Source organism: Phyllobates terribilis, unplaced genomic scaffold (genome assembly GCF_046119375.1).
Source record: "Phyllobates terribilis strain yellow unplaced genomic scaffold, ASM4611937v1 Scaffold_11__3_contigs__length_659146591, whole genome shotgun sequence".
Classification (NCBI taxonomy): domain Eukaryota; kingdom Metazoa; phylum Chordata; class Amphibia; order Anura; family Dendrobatidae; genus Phyllobates; species Phyllobates terribilis.
This window is the reverse complement of record NW_027362771.1, coordinates 639673166-639698859: the sequence shown is the minus strand read 5'-3', so window position 1 is coordinate 639698859 and position 25694 is coordinate 639673166. Positions and strand designations below refer to the sequence as shown.

Below are 25694 nucleotides of genomic sequence, written 5' to 3'. Positions count from 1 at the left end.
GCCCTGCTCAATGTGTCTTTAATTTCATAGTGGGGTTTTTCCTAAAGTTGGTCAGCCATTGGACTCACTGCATACCCTATAACTGTATAGCAGACACTCTCCTTTCTAATGGGAACATGTCGTACTCGTTACTGTGGCCCTGCTCTATGTGTCTTTCAGAGTCCCTCCATAATCAATGAAACAGTATGTGTTGATAATGTGTCACACACCACATTGCCAGATAAGGTTGTAAAATGGTAAAATGACATTTCCCAGTGAATGCATTTGCCTTAAAAAATAAAGTAAAAAAAAATAAACTGTATTATCTTTCTTTAGTATAAAAACAGAGTCACAAATGCAACCTCAGATTGAAAAACATTGGGCCCACCAGAGTATTTGATTCTGAGGGCTCACCTTACTCCCCCGCGCAAGAGCCCCATTGCAGCTGCAAAGTTAGTGCTATCATGAACTCTCCTGATGTAGAAGCCAAGTCACACCAGAGGAATCTCTGGTGAGACCGTCCAACCCTGCCGAGAAGCAGTCCTGGCAAAGAAAAGTGTGTGGGAAGGTTCCCGGACACTCTATGGCTGCTTTTTGTCTGAGGTGGAAACACACACAAACACGGGGAGAACATACAAAATCCTTGCAGTTGTTGTCCTTGCTTGGATTTGAACCCAGGATCCAAGCTCTGCAAGGCTTCAGTGCTAACCACTGAGCCAATGTGCTGCCGTTCACCCTCTGATATCTAACAGCCTGGAGAAACTTGCACCTGCTGCCACTCTATCTTCAGCTCCTTTGTGAGAAACTAATGTTTTTAAGCAGCCAATCAGTCTACCAAATAAAATTCCTGAGAAGGAAATTGGGGAAGGCTTCGTTATTGGCACTGGGGGCAGTGCTAATACCATGGCGTTGTACCATAGTTTACTGGAAATATTTCAGGCTGGTAGGAGGCAAGCAAATTCCCACAGAAAAGTACCAGCAGTAATGTTCAGGGACCCGTGCTTGGAGAAGGCGGAGACAACACCGGGAGAAAAAGTGGCGGCTGGGGACCAAGTATGGACACGAGGCATAAGGTTGTGAAAAGTTTCCTCATCCAGGAGCCTAAAAGGCCACATTTCGAGTAAAATCAGCTTTTGAGGATTTCCTGGGAGAAATCACAGCTGGGTAGATATGGTTTCCCAAGTCCTTTCAACAATCTAAAGAATAAGGCTGTGGTGAAATACAACTCAGCAAAAAAAGCTGTGGACCGGATCTGTACCGTCCCTGGCCACATTCACCTGTCCACGTGTTTGTGGTTAGGCGGTCCTTCCCAGTAAGTGCACTGGGGAGGGCACGGGTAATGTTGTGGGACCCGTGCTTGTGGAAGGGCGGAGACGACACCGAGAGAAAAAGTTGCGGCTGGGGACCGAGTATGGACACCCGACGGCAACCGGCATGAGGTTATGAAAAGCTTCCGCCTCCACGAGCCTAAAAGGCCACATTTCAAGTGCAAGCAGCTGTCAAAAGTTTGGCAGTATAGTATTGCAGCCTGTGGGTTGGTGGGTGGCTGGCTGCATACTTGCACTTGCATTCCAAGGAATGGGGTTGGGAAAACTGAACGCTGCACTGGGACAAGGTAATTGTTGCAAGTCTGCAATGATGGGTGCATGGTGGGAGGCATCTTTGCATGCACCAAGGATCACTTATGATGGGCACACTTTTAGGCAGTGACCTGGGAGTCAGAGATGCTTCCAGAGGTCTTCCCCATGCTGTTCCGATGTCTTTTCAGCACTGTATGCATGTGTCTGATGATGTGTCACACACCACATGGCCAGATAAGGTTGTAAAATGTTAAAATGACATTTCCCAGTGAATGCATTTGTCTAGGTTGAAAGCAATGCAGAAGTGCAAAACGCATCAAAAACGCTTCGTGTGAACATAGTCCAAGGTGTGGAGGAACAGTTTTGGTTTTGGTTATTTATTTTGCCTTATATACAAGTCATTACCCTGGAAATGATGTTCCTTAACATATTTCTCGGGAAAATCCATTTTGGTTTTGTTTTTCTATGTTTTATTGTGAGTCCGTAAAAGTGGTGTAATACTCTGACAACGTTGTTGACAGCAGTGATCTGCTTCCAGGGGTCTTCCCCATGCTGTTCCCATGTCATTTGAGCACTGTTCCCATCGATTTGGGCAATTTTTAGGCCCTCTGCAAACTGCCAGGGGGAGCCGTCTGAAAAATGCTCAAGTTTCCGATAGACTTACATTGGGCTCGTTGCTCGGGTCGAGCACCCGAGTATTCCTTTGTGCTCGACCCGAGCAACCAGTACCCGAGCATTTTAGTGATCGCTCATCACTAGTAATTAATCTCGCCTATTTTTCTTATTAATAAAGAAAAATAAAAATTTTTAAAACAATAGAAAAAAGTCAAGATAAGTGAAAGGAAAAAAGGAGTGGAGGGAGAGCAGAGAAAGGGAGGGGAAGAAATTAGCATTGACACCAGACTAGGTAACAACTAGAATCTAGAAACACAGTACAGTCGATGTATCTAAAAGAACTAGGTTTCCATTCTCTCTGGAACATTGAAACTCCATCCAATAAAATCAAGTTTTATAGAAGTTTGATATCTATTGTAAAGAGAAGTCATCAGGTCTTCTACGTGCATTAAGTTATTGACCTTGGAAATCCAGAGGTACATGCTAGGCGGAATAGTTGTATTCCAAAGTAAAGTGATGTGGGTTCTGGCAGCCATCACCAAGGATCTTTAGAAAGAATGTTTATAGGAAAGGGCAGAAGTCTAAGAAACCTAAAGAAAGAACATTTCAAGATCCTTTTCTGATGTATAACCAGTGACCAACCGGATATTGCTTTTCACCTCTGTCCAGGTGGGTTATAAAATCTGAGCAGGAACAAAAGATATGGATAAAACTGCCCCCATGATATCTGCATCTCCATCACATTGGATCCATAAATGGGAACATTTTGTTTAATTCGGTCAGGTCCCTGTACCAACTGGACAATAGTTTATCATTTGATTCCTGCAGACGTGAACTTATTGAAGATTTAAGAGCCAGTGACAGAACCTTAGATATCTGAAGTGAAGAGAGAGAACTGTCCAATTCAACCTCTCACTAGGTCAAGAAACCAGGAGGAGGCTGATCCAATGGATTAACAAGCAGAGAGTAGACAGTAGAAAGAAGCGCATGGCGGATTATACTTTATCCGACATTGAGATTCTCAAATAGAGTTAGACTACGTACATAACGAGCATCATTTTATAGAAAGCAGAGAAAATGGTGCAGTTGAAGAGACCATCAATTCCTAATGGGGAAGGTTCCGCTATACCTTGTAAGGCTTCTAACGATGGCCAGTACATGCCCATATCAATCTGGTTAGCCCTGTACTCTCTCCTAGAGATCCAGAGTTGAAACACTGGATCTGTTAAGCTTGATGGAAACTCAGGAGAACAAATGATAAGAGATAAAGGAGATGGGTTGGGTAAGAGAAGTTTATGTACCTCTGAACTGGAGCAGTAATGGAGCATAGCACTAATGGGATGAGACTTCAAAAAGGGAAGGTTAATATTGTATACCAAGGAAGCGCTGATAAGGAGAGCACAGACAAACAACGCTCAATTTGCACCGCGGCGTTAAGAAGGCATGTCTGGACCAATCTATGACTCTTGACATATAAGTAGACAGATAATAGGTCCTTAAGTCCAGGAGACCCACCCACTCCTTTTAGATCTGCAAAGAAGTTACCACTGTAATATAGTTTTTTTGTTAGCCCAAATAAAGCCTACCTGCCGGGAATCAATAGATTTAAAGTAGGATCTAGGGATTTTATTAGAAAGAATTTGTAGGAGATATAAGATGCGAGAGAAGATATTCATTTTGAAAATTTCACATCTTCCAAACCAGGTGAAGAAATGTTTGGACCATGTCGCACAGTCTTCACTGATTACCTGAATTAAAGATAAAAAGTTTAACTTAAAAGTAGAGTTCTTCTGCAGGGAGGGAAATGTCTCGGTATTTTAAGGACTGCGACGACCACCAAAATTTAAACAAGAGTTATAATGAGGAAACAGTCTTATTTGGGAGAATAATATTCAGACCTTCGGATTTGGATAAATTAAACTTAAAGTTGGACAAAAATTCATATCTTTTGCATTCTAATATTAGATTAGGGAAGGAGATAATCGCATCAGTGATTAAAAATAACCGCTCATCAGCATGGGCCGCAGCTGTATAAGAATTATTTTGGATATTTAAGCTCGATATGTCTAAATTAGCTCTGATATGGTGGAGAAAAGGCTGAAGGTAAGAAAAAAAAAAGAGGGGAAAGGGGATAACTCTGTTAGGTGCCATTTCTAATGAGAAACCCATCGGAGAGGATTCACCCTGACACAGGCAGAAGGTGACCTACAGAGGAAACCTATCCAATTTAACATGGAACTCTCTAAACCAATTACTGTCAGCACCGCTTCCATAAAAACCCAATTGAACCTATCAAATGCCTTTTCAGCCTCTGTGGAGAAGAGCATCAAAGAAGTGTCATCAGATTTCACTCTATGGATATGGTTCAAGGTCTTAGTAGTGTTATCCTTCACCTATATGCCAATCATAAAACCCGCCTGATAGGGATGAATGATGTCTCCAAGCAAGGGTACCAGTCTGGTTTCCATTATCTATGTAAAGAGATTGAGATCTACATTAAGCAAAGAAATTGGGCAATAACTAGAACATTGAACAGCGTCTTTCCCTTCTTTGTGCATTACAGTGTTAGTCACATTTAAAGTATCTTTCGGAAGTGTTGAGCCTGAGAAAGTGGATGTGTTATTAATGGCAGAAAGGAGCAGACAAAATAAAGAGTCTCTAAATTTTTTAGAATATACAAGAGGTAAGCCATCAGGACTGGGGGCCTTGCAAGTGGGGGAGTTTTTAGCCCCCATTTTAAGCTCCATTTCAGAGATAGGGCTATCCAGGGCAATGATATTGTCACTCTTCATTGATGGTAAGGTCAAGTAAGTTGTAAATAAAATCTTGAATATGGTTTTGGAAGTTGACGCGCCCCCTTGGACCATGGTGTACTCGCCACAGAGCGGCCAAGAAGCAGTTTGGGGTTCCACCTCGCCAGGTGGAGTTGTAGGTCTTCCTTGTGCACTGTCCTCTTTGGACCTGCTGCCTAAAGCTATGCTGCAGCCCTCTTTCCTGAGTAAATGTTTAATCCTCGCCCATATGTCAGGCAGCTCGAGACTTTTTCAGGCTTCGCTCCTTCTTGGCGTCTCTGGGCTCTAGTATGTTGCTGAGCTGCCGGGTGTTTGGTGGGGCTAGGAGACCTGCAGTCTCCTGCCCTCCAGATCTAGCTTCCGGGACTTCATTACCCGAACAACCACGGACTCCGGTGTCCGGTTTCCAGCGCTTTTCTCTGGGGCGAGCTTGGTCACAGCTCCCCTCCCCAGGTTCTCCCTCATCGCTCTCTTGTCTCCAACTGACTTTTCTCACTCCAGCTGACTTTTCTAACTCCCGCTTCCGGGCTCCAATTTAAAGGGGAAGCTCCCATGAAACCAGATTAGAGCTCCCCCTTCTGGTCTGGAGGCAGGAAAAGTGTTGGATGCTGGTGTTACCTGATAAGGTAATGCTTCTAGCCATGGCATCACCCCCTGTGAGGGAGGCAATGCCAATGTGGCAACCGGACTCCTGGGGTGCCACAAAGTCAACATGGGCAGTTTCAGAGTTTGTTTTCTCAATAGAATACAGAAAGGTATAATACTTCTTAAATGAGCAGGCAATGTCTCTAGGCATATTACATTTACCTCCAGTAGGAGTGCAGATATGAAACCAGTGGACCTCTGAATCCTTAGCTTCCTTGCAAGTGTTCTGCTACTTTCATTTCCAAATTCATAGAAATGTCTTCTGCATTTGGGCCGGGAACCGTTAGCTTTATGAGACAGTAGGGCTTTCAACTCATCTCTTTTTTCAATGAGGAATATTTTAGTGTTGTATTCAGAGAGGCCTGTATGACGAGTTTCATGGTAGCAAACAGATCATTAATTGTTGAGGCTGGTTCACATTCTATACAAGACCCTTGTTTAATAAAGATCCCCTTGACAACACATTTGTGGACCTCCCAGATTATATTGGGGAACATGCCCTTTGCAGAATTAGTGATAAAATAATCAGAGAGAGTGTTTTGGACTTCTTGGACTACAATCGGATCATTTAGTAGAGACGTATTTAATTTCCATTGCCATTGTCCAGGAATGGGGTTAAAGGGAGAGAGGGACAAAATCACCAAAGCATGGTCTGAGAAAGAGATACTGGCAACAGACATTTATAAGGTAATGTATGTCACTGTGCATAATAAAGAAGTAACCTAGACTTGAATATAAGTCATAATCAGATGAATAATATGTATAATCTCGATCTAAAGACAGAAGCCGCCAAGTATTAATTAATTGGTGCTCATGTAACCTCCGCCTAATGTGCCATAAAACAACCTGAGACATGCATGAAACCCCCTTACAAACATCAATGAAAGGGATTTAGGGTCACATTAAAGTCGCCCCCTACACGAGCCTGACCTCGGAAAACTCCTCCAATGACTGGAGGTAATGCAGAAGAGTAAAGCATTGACACCAAGTTGAGCAAGTAAAGAGATGCAAACAAGGCACATTTGAGAGGCAATTCAACTCTTAAATAATAAAAGGCTGCCCTCTTCATCAGTAAGAGTCTCCATAAACTCCCAGGGAAGAGAACTAGAACTCAAAATGCTAGGGCTGTAAAGACCTTTGGCATTCAGGGAGCCCACTCATAGTTCATACTGAGCTTGCATAGTCGTGATTAGAATGGCCAACTATTAGGGAAAAGAGAGATAGGGAAAAAAAGGGGGAATGAAGAGGAGGGGGGATAAGAGCTAGGATTAAAAAAGGAAAAGTAAGAAAGAAGAGAAAGCATAATCAGCAGGGCAGGAAATAGGCAAAAAATGAAAGAAATAGCTTACAAAAAGTGAGCAGGCCAGAATCCAGCCAAGTAATTACCTACGGGGATTAAGTGGGAAGCATGTCGTGCCATGAGTGGGCCTGCGAGTAAGCAACAAACCATACACTCCATTAACACTTGTATGAGGGATGGCACAATCTAAAGCAACTCCTGCCAGAGAGTCAGACAAACATAAAGGAGATCCATATCCGGAGCTACAATAAGGCAGGAAGAAAATTAAACGAGGGAGGAAGACCTCTCTTGGCAGATGGAAGAATGTTAAACCTGCATATTCTTTCTCTCTGAGGAATTGCATCTGAGGTCTCCGAGGAGAGTCAGTCTGGAACCAGAACATGCTCAGATCCCAAGAAGTTGAACAATCTAGGGAGATTTTCTTGCTTATTCAGAAAAAAAATGGAGTGCCCCTAACATATAATAAGATGAAAGGGCTGTCCCCGTCTGGACAAGGCATGAGCCTCTGTAATTTTTGCAATAAAAAGTTGTAGTAGGTGCAGCATAGCCAAAGTAAAGCTAGAAACATCTGGAAATAGCCTTATTTCAGCCCCATGTTGGCTTTTGGGCCAGGCTTTTTGTAGGAACTGTTTCTTTTATCAACATAATAGTGCAGCTGGTATAACACAGATCTTGGAGTAGAGGAGACCCTACAGTTAGGCCTGATTACGCTATAGACTCTGCCAATCCCATATCTTGCCTCTAGAGGCCTACCAGACACTGTGTTGAAAATGGATAGCACCTTTTCTTGTAGTGACTCTTGAGTCCAGATTTCAGTGATGCAGTTCAGTCTCACGTTATTGTGATCACATCTATTTTCTTGGTCGTCAAGTAGTAAAGAAAAGTCCTGCTGCTATGTGCGAGACCTCTCTGAGTCCTCTTCAAGGGCAGAAACTTGCTTTGCAAATTGCCACTTCAAATGCAGTAATTCTATTCTCAAACAACCCCACTTCCTCATGTATATCATTGAATGCTTGCTGCTGAGATTGATCAATTCTGAACACAATTTAATCCAGAATGTTTTTGTAGGAAGAGCTATGTTTAAGTCCCTCAAAAGCTGCAGATCCTGTTGTAAGCTTTGGGCTAGTGGGGTAGAGGAGGCAGTGCAGAGGCAGCCCCCCTGTGTCCCTACTAAATGGAGAACAAAATGTCATACCCACAGTTGTAGGAAGACCAGGACGGGTGCTCGTGACCTGTAGCGTCCAAAACAGTAAGCGCAGGAGCCGAGGAGGCCACTGAGGTATCACTACGAGGTGCCGGCACCATTTTCTTTTCTTCTGAGCGGGAATCCGGAGGAGAAGCTGTGGTATGGAAACTTTGCATGTTCTGAATGTTCTCTCCATGTCCCTGGTGAGAGATTTGGGGTTGAATAGAGGATCCTATTCTCTTTACCAGCATTATCGTGCTTTAACATCGGCAGGAGAGGTGAGTACATCCTCGGGGCCGTGGAGATCCATGGCCAGGCCACGCTCTTCTTTGTGCCAGTTTCACTGCTTAGTTTTTGAATCTTCCAGGTATTCGACTTTGTCGAATCTTTTTGATACATTCATGTTCGTACCACTTGCGTGTTTAGTGTTTTTCCAGTGCATTTTTTAACCGTGCATTTTCTGCATTTAATGCAATTCTTTGGGGAAAAACTGTACATACAATAGAATTCCGTGTACCCACAAGAAATAGACATTGTGGATTTCAAAAACGCACCGCAAGTAAGTTTAAGCTGCTTAAAAAAAAACAAAAGAACAGTCGGCATGAAATTTCTATAAATGCCACCCATTTTACTGAAACTGTAAGATACTGTGTTTCCTGTGCAGCACAAATATGCATTGTCAAAAACTCATTGTAATAATTGAATTTTAGGTGGAAATCCCTCCTGGATGTTGCCATGATTATCAATATTGGTTAATAACTTCTGGGAAATTTATGCATCATGTGCAGTGTGTTTGTAAGAATACATTTGTACTTTTGATGATTAATTTGATTGATCATCAACTACACCGCTGTCTGTCATTCCAAAAGATTAATAAACCTGAAACGTCAATATTTAAACCCTTCCTGACACAGGCCATACTGGTACATCCTATTTTTAACTGCATTTCCGTAAATGGACACACCAGTACATCCTGGCGATTGTGCGGGCACAGGAGCTGTGCCAAGAGTTTGGCTTAAGTGATAGATGAGCCCCGGCTATCACAGCCAGGGCCGATGCCCACACTACCCGAGCTGTTTAACTCTCTAAATGCTGTGATCAATAGAGATTGCAACATTTAGAAGTCTAGGATTATGGGGGCCCATTGGTAGTCATGATAACTAGATTTCACATGATGACCTGTGGGTCGGCCAGTTATGGTGGCCTGTTACACCATGGTCTAAAAGGCATAATGTATTGCATTGCTGGTGAATTACAATGCACTATACCAGTGATTAAAGTAATAAAAGTAAATAATAAAGTTTTATAAGGCGGTTAAGTAAAAAAATAACAAATTGTAAAAATGTTTTAAAAAATCACAAAAAAATGAAACAAATACCAATAAATACATGTATTCATGTAAAAACAAAAATAAACAAAAGAATACACATATTTGGTATTGCTGCGTCTACCACAATATGATCTATAAATCGGTCCCACTTATTAACCCCTGCAGTGAACACCGTAAAAAATAAATGAAAAATTATGGTTTTTCATCATATCACTGAACAAAAAGTGTAATGTAACATGATCGAAAAGTTGTATGTAAATAAAAATTGTATCACTGAAAACACCATCTCTTCTCGCAAAAAGTAAACTGCCATACAGCTCAGTTGGCGGCGAAATAAAAAAATTATGGCTCTCAGACTACATCAATGCAAAAACAATTTTTTTTCTGTGTAAAAGCAGATAAACATAAAAAAATGAGATAAATGTGGTATCGCTGTAATCGTACTGACCGGAAGAACAAAGCAGCCTTATCAATATTACTACATGTGGAAAGGCATAAAACTCCTCCCAAAACAATTCTTGAATTGCTGGTTTTTGCTCATTTAGCCTCCCAAAATTTTGAATAGAAAGTGATCAAAATATGTCATGTGCCCGAAAATGGTACCAATAAAAATGTCAACTCATCCCCCAATAATCAAGCCCTGACATGATTCCGTCGGCAGAAATATGGAAAAATTATAGCTCTCAAAATATGGCGATGTAAAAAAAGTATCTTTTAAAATGTAGCTGCAGCCAAGCATAAAAAACTGATCTTGTAGCGCTGTAATCGCACTAACCCTAAGAATAAAGCCATCTAATCATTTATATCGCATGAGTAGTAATGGACCAACCCGTGGATATTCAGGTCCGGGTTCTCACTCAGCAGCAGTGCTGTAAGTGAGTTCACCGGGCTTCATCAGCTGATGAACTCCGGTGAACATTTTCACTGCAGCTCAGCGCTACACACTAACTACGGAGCAATTACACTCCTGTGACAGTGTGAGCCTGCTGTACTGAAGAGCAATCACATCAGTGACTGCTGATGTTACTGCTCTCCAAGTCATCAGGATCATTGTGGGAGAGTATAGATTATCTCTTCTTTTTGGACAGGTAAGGGATATGGTTGTTTTTATCTTTATTTTTTTACAGGGAACAATGGTTTTGGGAATTAGGCATTAGGTGAGAATAACTGTTTTTTATTTTTAAATAAATGTGTAAAATGGTGTGGGCTTTTATTTCAAATAAAGAATTTTTTTTAGGCTGTGTAATGGGAGTGTCTCATAAACACATCTCCATTACTAAACCCTGGGCTTCATGTCAGCTGCCAATACAAGGCTGACAAGAACCTCAACTCTTTTACCCAACTTGCCACCATACCAGGGCAAGTGGGAAGAGTCGAGGGGGCTAGTATGCATGGCCCCTTCACAGGCTATTAATATCAGCTTACAGCTGTCTGCTTTGCCTTTGTTGGTTAGATTGTATATGGGGACCCTATGTCAATTATTTTCTGGGGTCCCCCTGTAAACTAGCCTGTAAACGCTAATCAAACATCAGTGAGCTGTTATTAACAGCCAGGGAAAATTTGGGCCTAATAGCCCCTTCCTAGAATATTAATATAGTTAGCGCTAATCAAACTCTGATCAAACAGTAGCCTCCGGACACTCAGGACCAGGTTTCTCAGGATGAGAGGCATGGAACGAATGAACCAGCCTAGGGACATTCACCTCTGATGCTGAAACCCACATCCTTACCTCTGGAAAACAATAAAAAATCAAATATACACATATTTGATATTGCAGAGTTCAAAACTGTCCGATCTATCAAGATATAAATGTAATTAATCTAATCAGTAAATGGCACGACGAGAAAAAAAATCAAAATCCCAGAATTATGTTTTTTGGTCGCCGCAACATTGCAATAAAATGCAATAACGGGCGATCAAAGCATCAGATCTACCCCAAAATGGCATCAATAAAAACGACAGCTTGGTGCACAAAATATAAACCCTCACCCGGCCCCATATCCCAAAAAATGGAGACGCTACGGGTCTCGGAAAATGGCATAATTTTTTTTTTTTTGCAAACTTTGAATCTTTTTTCACCACTTAAATGAAAAAGAACCTATAGATGTTTGGTTTCTACAAACTCGTAATGACCTGGAGAATAATAATGGCAGGTCAGCTTTAGCATTTAGTGTACATGGTAACAAAAAAAAATAATTGTGGGGTTGCACTTTTTTTTGCAATTTCACCGCACTTGGAATTTTTTTCCTGTTTTCCAGTACACGATATGGTAAAACCAGTGATATTGTTAATGTATGTGTTATATGGTCATATATCTGTATACTGTACATTCAACATGTATATAGATTTTTATGTATTTTTTATAAAATTGTATAATCTCCTTCCTGATCACTTTGCCTTTACGTGTCTGGCATCTGTATCCTATCACTGCTTGAGAAGGTTCAAACCTCAGAACTGAAACGTTGCCACTATGGGCTAATAAACCACCGTGTCTTTTGCCATATGGCTTGGTGAGCTGCCTCCATTCATTACTTCTTATGTGGATGGTTTGGTCTTTGCCAGGGAGGCTCAGCACCCACCTTACCCTGGTGTTGCTACTCTATCTACAGTATCTATCTATTATCTATATATTATCTATCATCTATATATTATCTATCATCTATCTATTATCTATCTACACTGCTCAAAAAAATAAAGGGAACACTCAAATAACACATCCTAGATCTGAATGAATGAAATATTCTCATTAAATTCTTTGTTCTGTACAAAGTTGAATGTGCTTACAACAAAATCACACAAAAATCATCAATGGAAATCACATTTATTAACCAATGGAGGCCTGGATTTGGAGTCAAGCCCAAAATGAAAGTGGAAAAGCACACTACAAGTTGATCCAACTTTGATGTAATGTCCTGTAAGACGGCAGTGTTCACACCGTGCAGTAACTGAGGCAGTGACCCAAGCAAGTTCAACATAAACAGCTTTATTCAGCACTCAAGGGTAAAAAAGAAAGTCCTCCGGTTCGCAGCCGGGTTAACATAAGTCCATAACAATGTTTGCCGTGGACAATAGCCGCGCCGGGCCGCTCAGAGCCTGACGAGTGCAGAGCCTTCCCAGGCGTAGGTTCAGCTACACACAGGCCCGCCAAGCTTTCCTGCTATGTTCCTAGCAGGTCCCAACAATGAACAACACTAATCCTTAATGCAGGGTTTTTAAAGGACCTGTGGCAAGAGCCACTGGAAAACCCGGGTTGGAGGGAGGAGGCCGCCCCACTGCCTTCCTGTAACCTCCCCCAAGAAATGAAGGCCCTGCCGGGTTTTACTAATCTGCCTTAGCCCGATAGCCTGACTAGGTCCATGCTCACCTTCATTCCTGCATTGCAGCTGCAGCTGTGTCTGTGACTGCAATGCACTCCAATGGATTTAATAGGTCTCTGTACACATTCTGGGGGATATATAATGTGTGTCATATATGATCCCCGTCACTGCCTCACAGTCCATTAAACAAGTCAAAATGAGGCTCAGTATTGTGTGTGGCCTCCACGTCCCTGTATCACCTCCCTACAGCGCTCCTGATGAGGTTGCAGATAGTCTCCTGTGGGATCTCCTCCCAGAATTGGACTAAAGCATCCGCCAACTCCTGGACAGTCTGTGGTGCAACGTGACGTTGGTGGATGGAGCGAGACATGATGTCCCAGATGTGCTAAATCGGATTCAGGTCAGGGGAATGGGTGGGCCGGTCCATAGCTTCAATTCCTTCATTCAGGAACTGCTGACACACTCCAGCCACATGAGGTCTGGCATTGTCCTTTATTAGGAGGAACCCAGGGCCAACCGCACCAGCATATGGTATCAAAAGGGGTCTGAGGATCTCATCTCACTACCTAATGGCAGTCAGGGTACCTCTGGCGTGCACATGGAGGGCTTTATGGCCCTCCAAAGAAAAGCCGCCCCACAACATTACTGACCCACTGCCAATCCGGTCATTCTGAAGGATGTTGCAGGCAGCAGATCGCTCTCCACGGCATCTCCAGACTCTGTCACGTCTGTCACATGTGCTCAGTGTGAACCTGCTTTTAGCTGTGAAGAGAAAAGGGCGCCAGTGGCGACTTTGCCTACCCTGGTGCTCTGTGGCAAATGCCAAGTGTCCTGCACGGTTTTGGGCTGTTAGCACAACCCTCATCTGTGGACATCAGGCCCTCATACCACCCTCATGGAGTCAGTTTCTAACCGTTTGTGCAGACACAGGCACATTTGTGGCCTGCTGGAGGTCATTTTGCAGGGCTCTGGCAGTGCTCTTCCTGTTCCTCCTTGCACAAAGGCGGAGGTAACGATCCTGTTCCTGGGTTGTTGCCCTCCTATGGCCCCCTCCACGTCTCCTGGTGTACTGGCCTGTCTCCTGGTAGCGTCTCCAGCCTCTGGACACTACGCTGACAGACACAGCAAACCTTCTTGCCACAGCTCGCATTGATGTGCCATCCTGGAAGAGCTGCGCTACTTGAGCTACTTCTGTGGGTTGTAGAGTCCATCTCATGCTACCACGAGTGTGAAAGCACAACCAACATTCAAAAGTGACCAAAACATCAGCCAGAAAGCATTGGTACTGAGATGTGGTCTGTGGTCCCCACCTGAAGAACCACTCCTTTATTGAGGGTGTCTTGATAATTTACAATAATTTCCATCTATTGTCTATTCCATTTGCACAACAGCATGTGAAATTGATTGTCAATCAGTGTTGCTTCCTAAGTGGACAGTTTGATTTCACAGAAGTTTGTTCTACTTGGAGTTAGATTCTGTTGTTGAAGTGTTCCCTTTATTTTTTTGGGCAGTGTATATATTATCTGTATATATCTATCTATTATCTACAGTTGTGCTCAAAAGTTTTCATACTCCGGCAGAATTTTTGCTTTCTTGGCCTTGTTTCAGAGAATATGAATGATAACAAAAAAACTTTTCCTCCATTCATGGTTATTGGTTGAGTGAAACCATTTATTGTCAAACTACTGTGTTTTCTCTTTTTAAATCTTAATGATAACCAAAAACATCCAAATGACCCTGATCAAAAGATCACATACCGCTGTTCTTAATACGGTGTATTGCCCCCTCTATGTCTTTGGTGGTAGTTGTGGGTGAGGTTCTTTATTTTCTCAGATGGTAAAGCTGCCCATTCTTCTTTTCAAAAAGCCTCCAGTTCCTGGAAATTCCTGGGCTGTCTAGCATGAACTCCGCGCTTGAGATCTCCCCAGAGTGGCTCAATGATATTGAGGTCAGTAGACTGAGATGGCCACTCTAAAACCTTCACTTTGTTCGGCTGTAGCCAAGGACAGGTCGACTTGGCCTTGTGTTTTGGATCGTAGTCATGTTGGAACGTCCAAGTACGTCCCATGCGCAGCTTCCGGGCTGATGAGTACAAATTTGCCTCCAGTATTTGTTGATAACATGCTGCATTCATCTTTCCTTCAACTTTTACCAAGTTTCCTGTGCCTTTGTAGCTCACACATCCCCAAAACATCAGCGATCCACCTCCGTACTGTACAGTAGAAATGGTGTTCCATTCATCATAGGCCTTGTTGACCTCTCTCCAAATGTAACGTTTATGGTTGTGGCCAAAAAGTTAAAATTTAGTCTCATAACTCCAAATTACCTTATTCCAGAAGTTTTGAGGCTAGTCTCTGTCCTGTTTGGCATATTTTAGGCAAAATACTTTGCTGCATTTGCGCAGTAATGGCGGTCATCTGGTGACTCGACCATGCAGCCCATTTTTCTTCAAATGCCTCCTTATTGCGCTTCTTGAAACAGCCACATCGCTAGTTTTCAGAGAGTCCTGAATTTCAGCTGATGTTATTTGTTGGTTTTTCTTTCCATCCTGAACAATTTTCCTGGCAGTTGTGACCGAAATTCCTGTTGTTCTACCTGACCGTGAATTGGTTTTTACAGATCCCCTGATTTTCCATTTGTTAATCACAGTTTGAACACTACTAACTGGGATTATCAATTCCTTGGATATTTTTTTGCCATAGATCTGTTGACAATTCTTTTGCTTTCCCCATGACTCACAATCCAGAAACATCAGTGGCTGGATGAAAGATGTAAGAGTCTGCCTGGATCCCAGAAACTCACTCAGCTTTTATCCACACACACTGATTACAAGCAAACAGGTCAAAGCAAACCCATTTGTGTCAAATTCTGTGCATGCTATCAGGCCAAAATCACCAGGGTATGTGAACTTTTATCAGGGTCATTTGGATGTTTTTGGTTTGTCATTAAGATTTAAAAAGAGAAAACACAGTAGTTTGACAATGAATGGCTTCACCAAACCAATAACCATGAGTGGAGAAAAAGTTTTTTGTTATCATTCATAGTCTCTGAAACAAGGCCAAGAAAGCAAAAATTCTGCTGGGGTATGTAAACTTTTGAGCACAACTGTATATATTATCTATATATCTATTGTCTATCTAATATACATCTATTATCTATATATTATTTATTTATTATCTATCCATTTCTTTTTTTGCACATCTTCATCATATAAAAGTCTGTAATTTCAATTCTGCATTCTATTCCAGAATGTGTCACGGACGATACACAGTTGAGATCCATGTGCTGTACGTGTTTACATGGACCCATAGACTTTTATTGGCCCTTGTCATGTGTGCTGACGAAAAAAAACAAACATGTCTACGTGTGGGTCACACAGGCTTGTGGTCTGTTTGGAAACACAGACATGTGCACAGCTCCATCGGTTATAATGGGTAGGTGTCTCCGGTACGTATAAAAATGGACGTTATACATATCGGAGACACATACATGTGAGGGAGGCTTAATAGGCAGAAAAATATGATATATGCACTGTGTTTCGAGACAGTCTTCATATCCTGTGAACTTTTGTACATTTTTTCACGCTCCCCCTCAATAAAAAATATATTTTATTTGCATTTTATTTGATACCAACACAAAGTAGAGTGTATTCATGACATGTAAAAGGAAATGATACAAGGTTTTCTAATTGTTTTAGGAATATAAATCTGATAATTGACTAGTGACTATGAATCTGAAAACATTCTCTGCCTCGGCTTTTAAACAGGCTAGTCCCTCCTACTTTTTTGTGATATATCATGTGATGTGAAATATGAGAAACAATATGGAGAAACCCATGCAACCACGCCTAATATCGTGTTAGCCTCTCTGGCTGATACAAGCTTTTGTTCTTTTTGGAAAATCAAAAGTTTGAATTTGCCGGGTCGAGCAAACTTACTAAAGTTAAAGATGAATTAGAATAGCCTTGAATTGATTTTGCTATCTCTATCAGATAGTCTAATTGGACCTTTAGTTACTGCCTACTTCATATGTAATATTAGGTCATTTGCAGCATAACATAAAACAATCTAACATGCAAATAAAAACAAATATGGTAAAAAATGCCATAGCTTATGGCCACACCAATTTATTGCCTCACTGCCATTTGTTCTTTAAACTTTTTCCCTGAAAAATAACATGGAAAATTGCCTCCTGTATGTCCTTGTTCCTCAGGCTGTATATGATTGGGTTAAATAATGGAGTCACCACCGTGTTTAACAATTATAAAATTTTCTTCAGATTGAAAGAATAGTCCTGAGATGGAGCAATGTTAATGGCGATGAGTGATCTGTAATATATGCAAACAACGAACAAGTGTGAACTACAGTTGGAGAAGGCTTTACTTCTTCCCACTGTGGAGGATATCCTGAGGATAGAGTTAAAGATGAAAACATAGCTGATGATGACAAACACACACTGTTAAAGCGCAATAATAATGGCTACAAGAGACACTACTAGCTCAATGACTGATGAGTCCGAACATGAAATCTTCAACAGAGGAGGCAAATCACAAAAGAAATGGTCAATCGTGTCGGAATTGCAAAACTGACTTTCTAATAAAAGACAGTAAGTTATCAAAGCCACCCCAAGACCCATGGTCCAGGACCAAGTTGCCAAGAAATAAAGAAGTCTAACGTTCATGATGGAAGAGTAGCGCAAAGGGTTACAAATGATCAGAAACCGGTCATAGGACATCACAGTGAGAACACAACACTCTACAATGGCTGAAGCCCCAAAGAAATACAACTGAGTGAAGCAGCTCTGGATGGAAATGTAGATGCCATTGTTTAGTAGAACCTTTAGAGTGTTGGGTAACACATTGGTGCTGATTAAGATGTCACAGGCCGAGAGATGAGAGAGAAAGAAATACATTGGACAGTGGAGGGGGTGACTAATGAGTATTAAACCAATGATGAGAGTATTCCCAGCCAATGTTGTTGTGTAAACCATTGTTAGACACCAAAACATAAGAATTTGAAGGCTTTGAAGTTCAGAGAATCCAAGGAGGTGGAACTGCGTCACATCAGTCTGGCTTTTGCCCATGTTTTGAAAATCCTTCACCATACATGAAACTCTGTAAACACAAAGATACAAGTCATCATGTTTTCTTTCTCAAGGTCATCCACTAATGGATTTTCCTTCCTTTAATCAAAGATAAAAACAAAATGAGCAAATTGAATCGAATAAACATGGAAACTCACAGGAGAATCGAGATGATCAAATTGATTTCATGTGATTCTAATTTGATTACCAAAATATGTTCATCATGAAAAGTCGAAATCCGTAATCTGCATCCGAGCTCTGCTTTATAGGCAATAAAACCATCCACTGGCTACAGATGAACAGACCCAGAGATCCACAAAAGATCCAATGAATCAGCTTCATAGCTTTACAAGCTGATACAAGCTTTTGTTCTTTTTGGGAAATGAAAAGTTTGAATTTGCCGGTGCGAGCAAACTTACTAAAATTGAAGATGAATTAGAATTGCCTCAAATTAATTTTGTTATCTCTATCAGATAGAGTAAATGAGCCTGTAGCTAAGGCCTTCTTCATTTGTAATATTATGTCAATTGCAGCATAATATAAAACAATCTAACATGCAAATAAATACAAAGATAGTAAAAAAGGCCATAGCTTATGGCCACACCAATTTATTGTCTCACTGCCATTTGTTTTTTAATCTATTTCTCCTAAACATAACACGGAAAATTGCCTCCTGTATGTCCTTGTTCCTCAGGCTGTATATGATTGGGTTAAATAATGGAGTCACCACCGTGTTTAACAAGGATAAAACTTTCTTCAGATTGAAAGAATAGTCCTGAGATGGAGCAATGTTAATGGCGATGAGTGATCCGTAATATATGCAAACAACGGACAAGTGTGAACTACAGGTGGAGAAGGCTTTACATCTTCCCGCCGAGGAGGATATCCTGAGGATAGAGTTAAAGATGAAAACATAGCTGATGATGACAAACACACACTGTAAGATTCCAAGGACAATAGCCAGTATGGAGACTACTAGCTCTATGACCGATGAGTCCGAACATGAAATCTTCAAAAGAGGAGGCAAATCACAAAAGAAATGGTCAATGATGTTTGAGCCACAAAATTGAATTTCTAATAAAAAACAGTAATTTATCAAAGCCACCACAAGACCCATGGTCCAGGACCATGCTGCCAAGAAATAAGGAAGTCTAATGTTCATAATGGAAGAGTAGCGCAAAGGGTTGCAAATGGCCAGATACCGGTCATAAGACATCACAGTGAGAAGACAACACTCTACGATGGCTGAAGCCCCAAAGAAATACAACTGAGTGAAGCAGCTCTGGATGGAAATGTAGATGCCACTGCTTAGTAGAACCTTTAGAGTGTTGGGTAACACATTGGTGCTGATTAAGATGTCACAGGCCGAGAGATGAGAGAGAAAGAAATACATCGGACAGTGGAGGGGGTGACTAATGAGTATTAAACCAATGATGAGAGTATTCCCAGCCAATGTTGTTGTGTAAACCATTGTTAGACACCAAAACATAAGAATTTGAAGGCTTTGAAGTTCAGAAAATCCAAGGAGGTGGAACTGCGTCACATCAGTCTGGTTCCGTCCCATGTTTTTGAAGATCCTTCACCGTACATGAAACTCTGTAAACACAAAGATACAAGTCATTATGTTTCTTAAGGTCATCAACTAATGGATTTTCCTTTCTCAAGAATATTCAAAACATTTTCTAAGATTACCAGAAGAAAACTTTTCATACAGAATAACCATTTTCGAAGCCAGAATTCTTGTGACACAAAAATAACTATTCTCGCTTCTGATTAATTTCTTTTGATTTACTTAGAGGTTGTCCACTACTTTAACATTGATGGTCTATTCTTAGGATAGGTCATTCATGTCTGATCGGCGTGGGTGCGGCTATCGCCACCCATGCCGATCAGCAGTTCTTGGCTCCTGCACATCCTACTCCTATTCAAATCAAGAGGGGGCAGATGTGCAGTACCTGGCAGTGGCCACTATACAGTAGACAGAACTTTTCTATGCAGTTCTGTAATTGGTCAGATACTGCAGCTGCCGACACAGAGAACAGCTGATTGCCATGGGTGCTGAGTGTCACACCCCCACCATTTAGACAATGAGAACCTATCCTTAGGATAAGCCATGAATGTTAAAGTAGTGGATAACCTCTTTAAAATGTTTAAAGGAAGATTGGCATACAAAGCCTATGTACATATTTTATATATATAGGAGAAATAAAATAACATGAATTCAATAATGTTCAATAATATTCTGTACAAAATATCCAGTCATATAGTATGAAGACCAGATAAATTGTGACTCTTCAAGCAGTAAACATGGCTACCATTATACTAAACCAAAAAAATTGAGCCAGAGCATATGTTGGTATAAGTGCGATGCATAGGTGTACATTCACACTGTGGCCATTTAACAAGCAAAACAAACAATAGTAATAAATGATAATGATGAAAACAAAATAAGCAAATACCCTGTAGTAAGTAAATAAATAGTTATAGTACAATGTACATAACATAGGGGCAAAGTTAACATTGTTTTGATAAAAAAAAACATAAAAGTAATCCCACCACGTCAAGGTGAACCCAATCTGGATGGTACCTAACTCTTATAGTTTTTTGGACTGTTGATTTTGCTTCTAAAGCTTTCCATTGGCAGGTGGCTGAAGAGTCGGAACCCAAGTCCTACTCTGTCCTTATCTATTTTAACATCTGCTGACTCATAGTGAGGTGAACTACAAGAGTTAGGTACCATCCCGATTGTGTACACCGTGTCGTGGTAGGGTGGCCTTTACTTTTTTTGATGAAAACATGTTGACTAAGTCCCCTATGTTATTTACATGCACTGTTACTAATTACTTACTTACTACAGGGTACTGGCTCATTTAGTTTTAGTCTCAGGTTCTGGTGGTTTCCATCATGTGTATGAGACAAGGCTTCATTCAGATTATCACAATTAAGTGACTCGTTTTAGTCCACATTAGTGAGATGCTAATGAGAGTAAGAAGGTTGTTTGGCAACTGATATTAAAAGTATAAAAGTTACATTAATTACATATTGAATAGATAAACCTGGAAACTCACTGGAGAATCGAGATGATCGAATTGATTTCACCTGATTCGAATTTGATTATTTTTTCCTGAAATCCGCAGATCCCGGAGAACAATGATTGGATTTGTGCAAAAACGTCTGTCACCATTTTACACATTGTGCTAGATTGTATGAGTCAGTGATTGCATCTCTCCCTCTTTTCCTCTCTCCTCATTTTTATATGATTTGTAGGATCACTTGTCGATGTGCGATAAACATTGACATCCTGTGGCATATTCAAGATTTCTCTTTCATGAAGACCCTTATCTAAAGGTACAATCGAACCACCTTATCCACATTTTTCATCACTAGGTTTTCAATCGTTTGCAATGTTTTTAAAGCTGCTTGTTCACATTTAGTGAGGATTGATAAAAAATTATGTTTTTTTTAAGCAGAACCTTCAATTCCTCCTCAACAATGTGCTGAAATTCATCCATAACGGTGCTACGGGTATGAATAAGATAACTATCTAGATAGGGCCATCTTTTAGAAAACGATTGGTGCTGTAATGTAATTCATTTTTGTCCAAACTCAGATAATGATTGAAAAATGATGATTGATAGATGTTCTAGAAACATCATATTTGCAAATTCATTATTTATTGGAATCCTGGCATTGTTGGCATGCTGTTCATCCTCAGTTGGTAAAAAATGTTTCATTGTCAAACGTTTCATAAATTTATTCTGGTCCAATAGTGTCGGGAAAACGTCAAATTTTCTTGTCTCGTACAAAGTTTAATCCCTTTTTAAAAACATAAATCTGAATTTGATCAACAATTGTTACTGATAGATTCAAATTTGTGAAATCCTCATTGTCCATATTTATTTCCATTGTCTTCTTGAATAATTGTGCGGTGGTTTTCAGGTGTTTTCTTCCATTTCTGTTGGTGACTTTTTTTTGTAGTTGCATTTTGTATAGTACAAAGCCCATCCTGTTTTTTGACCTCATGGCTGAAGTAGATGATGTTTCCAATGCTTTATTGTCGTGGTCATATAAATCAGTATTACCATCAGCTGATTCATATTCAGATGATGAGAAGCTTACACTTCGATTATTGGGTGGTGTTTGAATCCCATTTTTCTATTGGTTTTTAATATGGATTTAGGACTTTCTGTACCTCAATTTTAATGATGCCAGTTGTAAAAATTTTTTCATAGTCTTGTATGTCCCTTTTAAATTTGGACTTTTTAATAGAAGTAATACAATTTACTTAGATTCTCATTAATTCTTTTTTTTTTGAGGCTATATAATATTCTGAGTGTGCTCAGTCAACCAATTTTCAATTTCTTTGATGGTGGTTTCTACCATATCCATTTGAGTTTAGTCTGGACAGAAATTAACATTAGAGGACCAATCTTTTTCTAAAACGGTGCCCAGTCTGGATGAATTTTAGCACATTGTTGAAGAGGAATTGAACGTTCTACATAAAAAAACGGTGTCCACCACTTCTTCAGGTGTCTGCCTGGGGGGCGGAAACCCGAAAAAGCGGTTGACATCGCGTTCTAGCCCCACACTCCCTTATCTTGAGTGTTACAGGTCCGTGTGACCCTCCCCACTAGAGACACTGCATCCCTCAACCCCTGCATTCCTGATTTCTTCAGCGGTCGAATTACACTGATGAAAGCCAAATTGGCCGAAACGTTTGTTGTTTTCCTGGAATGGATTATAAAATTTTCTTATTACAAAATAACTGTTCTGAGTGCCGAGGTTTTTCTCATATGAATGAAAACCTAGTGATAAAAAAATTGATAAGGGTTGTTCAATTGTACCTTTAGATTAGGGTCTTCATGAAAGGAGAAATCTTGAGTATGCTACAGGATGTTAATGTTTATCGCACATCGACAAGCGATCCTACAAATCATATAAAAATGAAATTAACTCAACTTTTGCAGGAAGGAATGGATCTAGGAGTAATAAACATTAAACAGGCTCAATACCTTAATCTTATCCTCAGATTCTACTTTTTAATGCATTACCCAAAATCCGCAAGGAAATATTCCCACCTCAGCTCAGGCCAATAGTGTCGGACATTGGCTCACTGTCAGAGATCTTGTGTGAATGGCTTGTTGAGAGACTCCAACCACTAGTACAGATTTCACCCAGCTCCATTCATGATAGCAAATATATTATCAACATCATAAATAGTATGAAATGGTCCAAGGAGTACTCATGGATAACGTGTGATGTCAATTCATTATACACAGCAATTCCACATGACTTGCAGTGTCTGATCAAATGTCAAAATATTCAAATTACTCCTATAATTATTTGTTTATATATCACCATTGATTCCATGGTGCTGTACATGAGAAAAGGGTTTCATACAAAATACAAATATCACTTACAGTAAATTAATTAACAATGATAGACTGGTACAGAGGGAAGAGGTCCCTGCCCCTGCAGGCTTACATTCTACAGGAGGGTGGGGAAGGAGACAGTAGGTGGGGGATTGGAGCAGCTTCGGTGTTGGTGGGGTGCAGGTCCGGTGTTGGTAAAGCAGCAGCAGCAGCTCCAGTGGTGTTGAGAAGGTAGCGGGGTCATGGCAGGCTGTAAGCTTTCTTGAAAAGGTGGGTTTTCAAGTTGTGTCTGAAGGATCCGAATGTGGCAGATAATCAGACGTGTTGGGGCACAGAATTCCCGAGGATGGGGGATATTCAGGAGAAGTCTTGGAGGCGATTGAGCGAGGAACGATAAGTGTGGAGGAGAGAAGGAGGTCTTGGCAGGACTGGAGATTGTGTGAGGGAAGATATCGGCATATTGGTTCAGAGATGTAAGGAGGAGAAAGGTTATGGATGGCTTTGTAGGTCAGTGTTAGTAGTTTGAACTGGATACACTGGGGAATTGGCAAAGGGGAGAAGCGGAGGAGTAGTGAGACAAGAGATGAACTAGTCTGGCAGCAGAGTTAAGGCCAGACTGGAGAGGTGCGAGAGTGTTAGCAGGTAGACCATAGAGGAGGATAACCTCCTCTGATAACCAAATAGGAATATGTACTACCAGTTACTCAGTATTTTTCTTTTCTTGGGAGTATTTTTTACAATGTCCGTACTGCTCGATGGGAACCAAGTTTCATCATCTCTGCCTAATGTCTTTATGAATTGGTGGTAAGGAAAATTCATTTATAATGTGTCTAATCCTTTTTTGTCTGACATTCTATTGTACCGACGCTTCATAGACGACGTCCTTGTCATTTAGCCTGGCTGTGCTGCATCGGTACCTGGATTCATTGAATATATCAATAATAATTCCAATAACATCAGATTCCTTTGTAATGTACAAAACTTCCAAAATCTCTTTCCTTGATGTTTTATTACAAGATGATCCGTATAATTCTGATGTCAAATGTGAGCTATACAGGTAACCCACTGCCGGAAATTCTCTTCTGTTTGCCACCAGTTGTCATCCTAGACACATTATATGTAATTTTCCAGTAGGTAAATTTGTAAGAGCCAGAAGGTGACGTACACTTGAAAACAAGTAGAGTATATAGCCGAATGCACGAATATAAATTCACGTTTTCGCAGATGCGGCTATTCTGATTACATTCTGAATAAAGCTAAAAGACCCCTTAATCAAAAAAACAGAAATGAATATAGAATCATAGAATCATAGAATGGTAGAGTTGGAAGGGACCTCCTGGGTCATCTGGTCCAACCCCCTGCTCAAAGCAGGATTCACTAGATCATCTCAGACAGATGTCTGTCCAGCCTCTGTTTGAAGACGTCCATTGAAGGAGAACTCACCACCTCTCGTGGCAGCCTGTTCCACTCATTAATCACCCTAACTGTCAAAAAGTTTTTTCTAATATCTAATCTGTGTCTCCTCCCATTTAGTTTCATCCCATTGCTTCTAGTCTTTCCTTGTGCAAATGAGAATAAAGATGATCCTTCTACAATGTGACAGCCCTTGACATATTTGTAGACAGCTATTAAGTCTCCTCTCAGTCTTCTTTTTTGCAAGCTAAACATTCCCAAATCCTGCAACCGTTCCTCATAGGACATGGTTTGCAGACCAGTCACCATTCTGGTCGCTCTTCTCTGAACTTGCTCCAGTTTGTCTATGTCTTTTTTAAAATGTGGTGCCCAAAACTGTACACAGTATTCCAGATGAGGTCTGACCAAAGAGGAGTAAAGACCGATAATGACTTCACGTGATCTAGACTGTATGCTTCTGTTAATACATCCCAGAATTGTATTTGCCTTTTTTGCTGCTGCATCACACTGTTGACTCATGTTCAGTCTATGATCTATTAGTATACCTAAGTCTTTTTCACATGTACTGTTGCTTAGCTCTATTCCTCCCATTCTGTATATGCTTTTTTTCATTTTTATTGCCCAGATGTAGTACTTTGCATTTTTTCCTGTTAAAAACCATTCTGTTGGTTGCTGCCCACTGCTCCAGTTTATTTAGGTCTTTTTGAATCCTCTCTCTCTCTTCTCTAGTATTAGCTATCCCTCCTAGCTTTGTGTCATCAGCAAATTTAATCAGTTTTAGTGTTGAGCCACCCCCGTAGTGTTCGGGTTCGGTTCGGTTCGTCGAACACCGGGATGTTCGAGGAACTGTTCGTCGAACTGTTCGTGGAACACCTTAGAACACCGTCGAACACCGTTAAAACCAATGGCAGGCAAACAAAAACACATAGAAACACATAGAAAACACCTGCAAAGGTGTCCAAAAGCTGACAAACTGCTCAGAAGACACTCTCTTTAAAAAAGCCGGCCGGCAAATTCAGCAGCGGCATACACCGGTACCCGACAATTTAGACAAGAAGGAATAGAGCATCACACATAGATTAG

General features: G+C 40.8%; 1 protein-coding gene and 1 pseudogene across 1 annotated transcript; both read right to left on the bottom strand.

Moving 5' to 3' along the window:
- Positions 1-16878: 16878 nt before the first annotated feature.
- Positions 16879-17655, bottom strand: LOC141167599 (olfactory receptor 287-like; annotated as a pseudogene).
- Positions 17656-17840: 185 nt separating this feature from the next.
- LOC141167598 (olfactory receptor 6F1-like) lies at positions 17841-19297 on the bottom strand. Its single transcript, XM_073654987.1, has 3 exons — positions 18447-19297; positions 18035-18115; positions 17841-17925 (listed from the first exon to the last, which is right to left on the bottom strand). Exons 1-3 carry the CDS (start codon positions 19295-19297, stop codon positions 17841-17843), a joined length of 1017 nt encoding a protein of 338 aa, XP_073511088.1.
- Between the last annotated feature and the right edge of the window lie 6397 nt (positions 19298-25694).

Excerpts from the sequence above, each read along its gene's own strand:
- LOC141167598 (XM_073654987.1), bottom strand. The coding sequence starts at position 19,297 with ATGGTTTACACAACAACATTGGCTGGGAATACTCTCATCATTGGTTTA. Across the intron at positions 18,116-18,446 it reads AGATTAAAAAACAAATGGCA|CCAGTGGATGGTTTTATTGC; the intron begins GTGAGACAATAA and ends GTTCATCTGTAG. Across the intron at positions 17,926-18,034 it reads TTCATGATGAACATATTTTG|GAAGGAAAATCCATTAGTGG; the intron begins GTAATCAAATTA and ends CTTTGATTAAAG.